Source organism: Solanum pennellii, chromosome 10 (genome assembly GCF_001406875.1).
Source record: "Solanum pennellii chromosome 10, SPENNV200".
Lineage (NCBI taxonomy): Eukaryota > Viridiplantae > Streptophyta > Magnoliopsida > Solanales > Solanaceae > Solanum > Solanum pennellii.
The window spans coordinates 78,498,315-78,508,612 of NC_028646.1; the positions used below are offsets into that span (position 1 = coordinate 78,498,315).

General features: G+C 35.3%; 1 protein-coding gene across 1 annotated transcript in view; it reads left to right on the forward strand.

The window, feature by feature from the left end:
* LOC107002336 (DNA-directed RNA polymerase I subunit 1) overlaps positions 1-9,164 on the forward strand; it is a 25,468-nt gene extending 16,304 nt beyond the window's left edge. Inside the window, exons 15-21 of the mRNA XM_015200318.2 lie at positions 427-632; positions 2,035-2,237; positions 3,197-3,395; positions 4,242-4,540; positions 7,032-7,172; positions 7,384-8,152; positions 8,480-9,164. Of these exons, the coding sequence (XP_015055804.1) occupies positions 427-632; positions 2,035-2,237; positions 3,197-3,395; positions 4,242-4,540; positions 7,032-7,172; positions 7,384-8,152; positions 8,480-9,073 (2,411 nt within the window). The 3' untranslated portion in view covers positions 9,074-9,164. The remainder of the gene's footprint in view (positions 1-426; positions 633-2,034; positions 2,238-3,196; positions 3,396-4,241; positions 4,541-7,031; positions 7,173-7,383; positions 8,153-8,479) is intronic.
* The last annotated feature ends 1,134 nt before the right edge of the window (positions 9,165-10,298 follow it).

Sequence of the window (10,298 nt, forward strand, 5' to 3'; positions counted from 1 at the left end):
ATATATATATATATATATATATATATGTATGTATAATTTTCTGATAAGGAGCTTCCTGTAATGTTTGAGTTTGAGGCAATAGTTTGACTTTTCACTGACTAGATTAATTAGGGACATTAGCTAGGAATTTGATAGTGACATTAAAATCGAAGTTATGTTGAGCTGTAGATGCAAATATGTATCAAGTCTGAAAGAAATGATTCCATAGGTCCAGTGTATATGTCATCAGTTTGCGGATTTTTCCCAAACTTATGTGTAGGGTGGGTGTCAGTATCTCAGTTTTAATGAAGAAAATTATCATTTAGGTCTTGTATGCTCCATATGAAGATACATTTAGTACCTGCGTCCTGTACAATTGCGCTTACTTTGAACTTTTCTTCAGTATGTCCATATCAATGATGATTGATGTTGGAAATTGGCTTGCAGGCCCTTCGGAGCTCCAACTAGAAATTGAGAAAGCAATAAGCAGCAACAAAGAAGTTGCCACAGCAGCCTTAGACATGAAGATGAAAAATAAATTGGCAAATAAAGGCTCTCAATTTAATAAAGAGTTGCTGCTGAAAGGATTGTTGAAACCTTTCCCCAGAAACTGCATCGCCCTTATGACAATTACTGGGGCGAAAGGGAGTACGGTAAGTTTGTAAAATTTGGGAAGCTTTCTATTTAGTTACGGGATAATTCACAACACTCACAATTCACAGTGATGCTATGTTACTGTCTCATTCATGTGTCTTGGAAGTTTCAGTTAAAAGAAAAGGTTTCAGTAAGTTTTCACTTTACTTCAAGGCACACGGTTTGCTATGACTAATCATAGGTTATAAACCTTGGCATATTTTGCTTCTTCTGAACTTTTTTCTACATTGTATCTGTACATCCTGCTTATGCGTTTGGTAAGTTTGGGAGTGAAAGAGTTTGTACGAGGTTAATAAATTTCATATGTGGTAGTACTTTATAATGAGGTAGAAACTGTTGAAACATGATTTTGTATTGTGCTTCTGTAAGTTTCTGTAATCATCATCTATGGAGCATGATCTTGAACCAAAAACAAATGTTTGGGAAAGTAAAGGCTAACAACCTATTAACATATCTAAAAAGGGTAAAGGTACTATCATATAATAGTTGCTTGTTATGCTTAACTAAGTTATGGCTTTCATAAAATGTTACATTAACATGATCCGTAATCTTGGAAGAAGATTGCGTCTTCGCTGTTGCTGAATTCCTTATTAGATTTAGGAGCTCATGTAAAAAACTGAATGTTTGCCCCTGTTGTGCAATCGAAAAGTTTATAAGGTCACATAAGAAATTGTTAATATCATAGAACTAAGAATGAACTACCCTGCACATTCAAAATTTGAATTTTGATAAAAAATAATTTGAGAAAATCTATTGTTCGTGATCTTCCTGATTGCTTTCCAGTGATAATGTTTGTGAATTACTTGGGTTTACATGTTAATGTACTGTAATGTGTAATGATCTGCATGAGTTCTCTGATACAAGAATAAAAGGCTCTTTTAATAAGGAAAGAGTGGCATGTTAAGCATGACCTACGAAGTTTGTAACAGGAAGCACTCTATTGAAGCTTAAATCAAATGGTTAAAACTATCATTTTTTAAATGCTTTTGTATCTATCTACTTTCATGTAGGTTTTGATGTTATAGTCTTTTTTTTCTACTAAATTTGTTAGCACCGATGATACTTGTTATGTTTTGGGTAAAGTGATATGCTAGACTGTGTGATTGTACATGTGTAAGAGGTGACTCTTATTTTGAGAGAGTTTGTGCAGCATGCCATAGCACAGGAAAGCATGCAGTTATAGATTTTTGGATCCGTGTCTGGTGTACCTTTTAGACGTATATACTTGTTTAGTATTTGTAGAGTTTGTTCTTTGATGATCTGCATGATTTTGCAGGACTTCTCGATTGCTGATCAGAAATTTTTTATTTCCATATCATTTTGCCTACACTTCAGCTTTGTCATAACTGTCATTATTTTGTTGTCTCAGTGCCGACTGATGGGTATGTATCATTTATTTAGGTTAATTTTCAACAAATTTCCTCATATCTGGGCCAACAAGAGTTGGAAGGAAAACGAGTGCCACGAATGGTTTCTGGGAAGACTTTACCCTGTTTTCCAGCATGGGATTGTGCTTCTAGGGCAGGAGGTTATGTCAGTGATCGCTTTCTTTCTGGACTTCGTCCCCAGGAGTACTATTTTCATTGCATGGCTGGTCGTGAAGGGTAAATATATGATTTGTTCTCTCTTCGTTTTGTCATTGTGTCTAATTACTACTCACTTTGATCCGGAAAAATGTAGCTATTTTGAGCTCAGGTTCTCATTTGAGAGAAGCCTATCCTTGGACATGCAATTAAGAAAATGAAGCCAGTCTTTTCTGTACAGATTGCAAGGAGAGTCAGGATGAGGGCCCCACATATCCCTCTGCTAAAACAAGCCACTAAAATCCAACGGGAAGATCCTTCTTTAAAAAAAAAAAACTCAAAATATCAATGGGAAGATCACAATGAAGATCAGCTAAATTAAACTGAAAATAGTGCCTTGTAAACGGACCGTACATAAAATGTGTGAAACTCCGGTATATGGTGACAGTATATGTTTATATATATCTGTACTCACATACAAACATGAAGCGACACTCACACACATGCGTTCTCTCAAAACAAGAGTCCAGCCTTTTCAAAACTGCAAAGTGTTCTTCAAAATCATTTTTAAGCCTTCAACTTTATGATTTATAGTGCTTTTGTTTTTTGTTATGGATTTTGGTCAGGGTTTCTGCCAGATCTAACTTCCACCTTCTGGCCGTCCTCTAGTTTTTTTCTATGAATTTTGGTGGTCTGTGTGCCACATCTTTTGCCATCCTTAGGGTTTGTGCGTTTCAGACTGGAGGTGCAATTCTGTTGAACTAGTTGAGTAGATTATTTTTTATTGAAACAAACTTCAAGGTTTTGTTGAAGCATAAGCTAGCTACTAAAATGGTGGCTTGACTTCTTATTAAATAACACCCATAGTTTAGAATACATCTTCATTACGTTCTCTTTCTGCTGGTGAGGAAAGGGTTGGAGACTACCTATATCTCTTTATCTAGTGTTTGTGAATTATCATTATCATGTACTCCGTCTATCACGTTTTCTGTTGGTCACATTTGCATGTAGTCGCCTGACTTTTGGCCCCTTGTCTACAGATTGGTTGATACTGCTGTCAAAACATCTCGCAGTGGTTATCTGCAAAGGTGCTTGATAAAAAACCTGGAATCTCTTAAAGTCTGTTATGATTATACTGTCCGTGACGCAGATGGTTCGATTATCCAATTTTATTATGGAGAAGATGGTGTTGATGTGCATCGGACTAGTTTTCTCAAAAACTTCAAAGCACTGAAAAATGTAAGAACTGGAATCCGAATTCCTTCATTGATTATGAACTACCTTGATAAAATGCATAGATGATCCAATTTTTTGTCCATTATATAAATTATTAACTTGATTAGAGATGCATCTTACTTTGATTTTGTTGTTGAGTTGATGTAAAAATTCATATCAACTGCTATTTATTATACATCATTTACTAAAAGTCAAATTTGCTCTAGTATATTGACATTATGAGTTCTAATGCTGTTTTCAAGTTAGAATTTTTACTTCATGTTACAGTTGATTTACATATAGAACTGGATGGAAATAAAACTATTTTGAGGAGGGACTTAGAGCCTGTCTGGATTGGCGTTTAGCTTTTGGCTTTTAAGCCGAAAGTCATAAGTTAGAAATTTCTACCTTATGCCCTTTGGCTTATTTTTTTAAAAATCATTTTAGCTTAAAATCAAGTGCTTGTAAGCACTTTTCTTAATTTACCCAAACGCTAACAAAATGCTTATAAGTCATTTTGTCTTAAAAGCACTTCAAATAAGCCGATCCAAGCAGGCTCTACTTCTGTTGCTCTCTTTTATTGAACAAAGTTGGATTTTGTGGATGTTATTTTGTTATTGGTTGTGTAAGGAAATGATATATAACTAAATAATGTGTTTATTATCTTGTAATTTCTTTAATCTTTGTGTTATTAATGAATTGATTGCTTGGCATTTTTCATTTTTTGGTATGAACTGATTGCTTGGCATTTTTCAAATTTTTGGTATTTTTGTAATTACTTCTTTGATGCTCATAAGGATTATTCTTGTACATGTATATAAACTGTATCCTCTGTGCCTTGACTCATTTATCCATTTTTTTAATGTTTAGAATCAAGAAACCATTTGCCAAAAGTTGCGTCACGGACGCAAGCTCAATTCATATATTGAGAAATTGCCTGATGGCCTGGGAGAAAAAGTGAAGCACTTCTGGGAGAGCAAGACAAAAAAGTTAGAGAAGAAATTAGGGAAGCTAGTGAAAAAGGAAGAGATGGTGAAGCAACTGAAAGAGGAGGAGGCGGACTTTCTAGAACTAGTGGGGCAAAAATACTTCTCAAGTCTCGCAGATTCAGGAGAGCCAGTTGGTGTCCTTGCTGGTCAGTCAGTAGGTGAACCTTCAACCCAAATGACGTAAGACAATATACTTCTCGTTTCTTCTCTAAGTATGTCATTTACTCTGTTGTGTTAAGTACTTTTGGACCACATTGAGATGGAAATACAGACGGATTTGTATCTCCTAATGAAAATGCTAATCTGTGATGCCAAAGAAAAAATGAAATTAAGGTCTTCAGATCAAAATGTCATGTTACTGTAACAATCATTCCTTGAGTTTTAAGCATTTTGCTCCAGTATTGTGCTCTTGTAGAAAACAGGTCTATGAAATAAGTAACTATGGCCATACTTCAACTTTGAGTACCTAGAGTGCAAGTTCAGTGACATAGCATGTGAGGCGGTGATGGAAGTGAAGATTGATACACAAGATATACTCGGGAGAAGCAGTTTCAAGTATCTTGGGCCCGTTATTCAAGGTAACGGGGAGAAAGATGAGTATGTCACACACCGTATTAGACCTGTTTTTGTTGCATGGGGTTGAGTATTGGGCAGTCAAGAATACACAGGTTCAGAAGATGAAGGTAGCGGAGATGAGGATGCAGATGGATATGTGGGCATACTAGGAGGGGCTAGGTGGGAGTGACTGCCATGGAGGATAAGATGAGGGAAGTGAGGTTGAGATGGTTCAGGCACGTGACGAGTAGGTATGTGGATGCACCGTGAGGAGGTAGAGGTATGCCAAAGAAAGACAAGGTGGGATGGGAGTAGGTGATTCAGATATGACACACTGTGGACATGACCCTAGATATGAAGGTTGGAGGTGCAGGATTAGGGTAAAAGGCTAATAGGTTGAGGAGCGTTATAGCACATTTATGTGAGAGAGACAAGGGCTAATCTTCTTTTTCCCTTCTCCTTACTAGCAGTATTCCTTGTTTAGTACTTGCATATTATGTTCTACTTTGTCCATTGTTACATGTGTTTTGGCCGTCCTTCTTGCCTCTTTGCTGCCATAATTTCTTTTTAGTTTTTTCCTCTGGTCTGTCTTGGTCTCCTATTTAGTGCTTTTGTATCTTGCTAGTTGTATTGTCATATTTTCTTGAAACATGCTTCGTTTATTCATCCTTTTGAGCCAATGGTCTATTGGAAACAACTTCTCTACCCCACAAAGGTAGAGGTAAGGTCTGCGTACATCCTACCCTCCCGAGATTCCACTTATGGGATTATATGGGTATGTTGTTATTGGTTTACTTCAACTTCGATTTACTGAGATGAAATATGGTGTAGTCCAATCATTAAGCACTCCCATATTCAATGCATCGATGCACAAAAGAAATTGAAAGTAATGAGAAGCAAAAGAGGGAAACCAGGTAGCAGCCTTATAAACCACCAGTACAAATATGTATGTTGCTCGTAGGTCGTAACCTATATGAACTTGAAAATATAGTTGGATTTAACTAAGACAATACCATTTGCTGGCTTTAGTCCTTCCATTGACTTTATAAGCTACAGGATTTTAATGTAAAAAAGTGAATAATTTGTTTTTACTTCTCCAAAAAATAAACTGCAGAGCTGCAGGAATTTATATGGATATGTGGTAGTTCACTGTTACAAGTCTTTTTTTCTTATCCGTATTTCTCCTGAATGTCCAACTTGACTAGCCGTGTAATTGTTATCTTGATGCATGTTAATACCTTGCATGCTCGCTTTGTGTCTATGACTCTGCTTTATCTTACTAATCACAGAAAATGAATGTCTTTGTTATTTTCTCGTTGTTTGGATCTGACACTCTGCAGGAATTTATATGGATATGTGGTAGTTCACTGTTACAAATCTTTTTTTCTTATCCGTATTTCTCCTGAATGTCCAACTTGACTGGCCGTGTAATTGTTATCTTGATGCATGTTAATACCTTGCATGCTCGCTTTGTGTCTATGACTCTGCTTTATCTTACTAATCACAGAAAATGAATGTCTTTGTTATTTTCTCGTGGTTTGGATCTCTGACACTCTGCAGGTCCAATTTTTAAGGTTTTCTGGGACCTTGTCTATGTCAGTTAAATTGATGCATTTCAGATACACTTGCTTGAATTATTGTGGCTTGCTAAGATCCAAGCTAGTCTAATATTAAAATAAATTGTTATGATTGAGGATTTTGTACATCAGTATTGATGCATTTCAGTCTTGAAGCTTACTCGTTCAAAAAGTCTTGAAGCTTGGTCTTTCAACTTTTTGCGAATTCCGCCGAGCCAGCCTAATTCTTTTGCTTACTTGCCAATCACTGTCACAGTAAAAATGTGTTCAAAAGTACTGCTGTTGTTAATGATTTCTGGTGAAAATTAGTTAAAATTGATATTGAAAGGCAAAGCGAGATGGAAAAAAGATACTGAATGCACCGAGTCATAAATGAAACTTCTTGAATATTGTGCTTACAGCTTAAGGAATAATGTATCTTGTTGGAACATGTGTTTTGCCTAAATATTGAAGATCAGGCTAGATTTTTCAGATACACAATGTCTTGAAATCCACTCATTCAAATGCAAACTCAAAGTATTAAATGTTCTCATTTTCAGACTGAACACTTTTCATCTTGCTGGCCGTGGAGAAATGAATGTGACTCTTGGAATTCCACGTCTTCAGGAGATTCTAATGACTGCCTCTGAGGCTATTAAGACTCCCATCATGACGTGCCCCTTCCTCGGCTGGAAATCAAAGTAAGTTGAACTCTCAAACAATCTCTTCATTGTTTCGAGATGGGGAAAGTATTGTTCATTTGAATCTGTTTGAGCTAAAAAGGTCTTTACTCCACATTGACAATATAATGACTTCTTGCTTTTTCTCATGGATAATGGTTCTATCTGGTCTTTCTTAACGACACTTTCTTGAAATCTGTTGCAAAACCTTAAAGTTTCAAATGATCTTCAGGAATGATGCCCAGTCTCTTTTGGCAAAAGTGAAGAAGATCACCGTGGCAGATATGATTGAGAGTATGGAGGTCAAGCTTTTGCCATTATCAATCTACAACCATCAAGTTTCTCAACTATACAAGCTCACGGTGAAGCTCAAGAAGCATGATTTTGTGTCATCAGAAGATTGCGAGTATACCCTAAAATTTGTGTTCTTAAGGGAGTTGGAGGATGCAATAGAAAGTCATTTGTCCTTGCTCTCTAAAATTAATGGCATACAGAACTTCAAGACAAGCTCGGAATCAGTGGATTCAGATGAGACTGAAGAAAATGCTTCTAGCACCAGACGTGAAGAAGAGATGCTGGATGATGATGATGAGGATGAGGATGAAAGAACTGAAGATCTCAGTTCAGACGCACAAAAAAGGAAACAGCAAACCACAGATGAGATGGATTATGATGATGATGAAGATGAAGATGAAGCTGAGGCCACTGCAGAAATTGAAGATGAGAAAAGTGAACAGACAGATGAGATTGATAATGGTGACGAAGAAGACAATGGAGACCGTGGCAATGAAGAGCATACGTCTAAGTTACAGTCTACGGAAGAGGACATATCAAATACCAAAACTAGCAAGTCAAAGACCAAAACAACTGTCAAACAGAAGAAAAAGAAAGAAAGACGTAGCAAAAAGGATTCAGATAGGTGTGTCTTTGTTGATGTGGAGGGACTGCATTTTGAGGTCCACTTTAGATTCGTCAATGAACCTCATATCCTGTTAGCTCAGGTAATCTTCAATCAATTTTGTTCCTCTTCCAGTAATTACCTAAAGAAAGTCGTAGAACTACCCTCCTTTTATGTTCTTACATGCTTTTCTTTATTGAGCACTTCTATGCACTACACACCATTTTAGTTATCCTTCAGCTAGCCTATTTCGAGTAGACTATGAGTTGATCAACTGACTTTATTGTACAATGTTATTATCTTTCTGATCTCTATGCACCACTGGCAAATCGTTTGCTTTGAAATCCGTTGGTCCATAATACTCCTTGTTTTACCAAGTGTTCTACTTGGCACTACCCTGGCATATCATCTAAATGTCTGACTCATGCAGGTTGCCCAAAAGACTGCAAAGAAAGTGTATGTTAAGAACTCTGGTAAAATCGACCAATGCAGAATGGTCAAGTATGAAGTAACTGAAAATACTGTGATGTGGGATGAAAATCAAACAAAGCAGCAAAGCCAAGATTCTGATTCTGCTTATTGGGCCCTGAAAGCAGCTGGAGTGGATTTTGGTACCTTCTGGGAAATGCAAGATGACCTTGATGTTACCCGTATATACACGAATAATATTCGTGCTATGCTGAACACCTATGGAGTCGAAGCTGCCCGGGCATCAATCTTAAGAGAGGTCAAAACTGTTTTTGGTATCTATGGGGTGGAGATTGATTTTCGACATTTGAGTCTAATAGCCGACTTCATGACCCATACGGGTGGATACCAACCAATGAGCAGACATGGAAGCATATCAGAGTCTCTGTCACCGTTCCTTAAGATGTCGTTTGAAACAGCTTCAAAATTCATAGTCGAAGCAGCTGCTCATGGTTTAACTGACAACTTGGAGACACCATCCTCCAGAATTTGCTTAGGGTTGCCAGTAAAGATGGGTACTGGTTGTTTTGACATAATGCAGAAGCTAGATATTTGAATTTATTTTTTTAATGTATAACAACAGTATTAGCATATGATGAGTAGTATTATTTGCAAGTGTCTAATATAATTATTTATTGGTTGATTTATGTTCTCCCATTCTGTTCAATTATGCTGTTATCATTACTATGAAAAAAGATATTTAAGTTCTGCTCCCAGGACTTTGACTTGGATCAGGTCTCACATGTTTGAGTCTTGCGTCATGTGAACTTTACCTCGTAGTTAAGTAGAGAGGGATAAAAGGACGACTCACAGGGGTCTCAGATAGATTTCTCGATTTTTTTTTAAAAAAAAGAGATTAAATTCTCTACTTACAGACAATGCAATGTAGTGAAAATATGCATTGATTAATCAAATAATTAAATGATAGAACTTTGCACCATATGAATAGCTTTCAATTATTTCTTATGGCAGCATAAACCAAGAATCAAATGAACTGTTAATATATTGCCAAGTTTTGTGTTGATTATTTTATACCAAGTATTTAGGGATATATTCTTTTGTTTTCTTTATTATATAAAAAATGTTAGGTACAAAGAATACTGATTTTAGAAAAATGTTAATAAAATAACAATAAAGAAAAAGACAATAATATATATAGTGACACTTCACCTACCAAATAAAAAGAGTAAACAATATCTTACATACTGATATGTATATATACACAAAAATATACTTCATATATTAAGGAGAACCAGAAAGAAAAAAAAAAAATAAAAATCTTTTTCTTTATTTTTATTTTATTAACATTTTTCTAAAATCAGTATTCTTTGTACCTAACATTTTTTATATAAAAAATGTTAGGTACAAAGAATACTGATTTTAGAAAAATGTTAATAAAATAAAAATAAAGAAAAAGATTTTTATTTTTTTTTTTTCTTTCTGGTTCTCCTTAATATATGAAGTATATTTTTGTGTATATATACATATCAGTATGTAAGATATTGTTTACTCTTTTTATTTGGTAGGTGAAGTGTCACTATATATATTATTGTCTTTTTCTTTATTGTTATTTTATTAACATTTTTCTAAAATCAGTATTCTTTGTACCTAACATTTTTTATATAAAAAATGTTAGGTACAAAGAATACTGATTTTAGAAAAATGTTAATAAAATAAAAATAAAGAAAAAGATTTTTATTTTTTTTTTTTCTTTCTGGTTCTCCTTAATATATGAAGTATATTTTTGTGTATATATACATATCAGTATGTAAGATATTGTT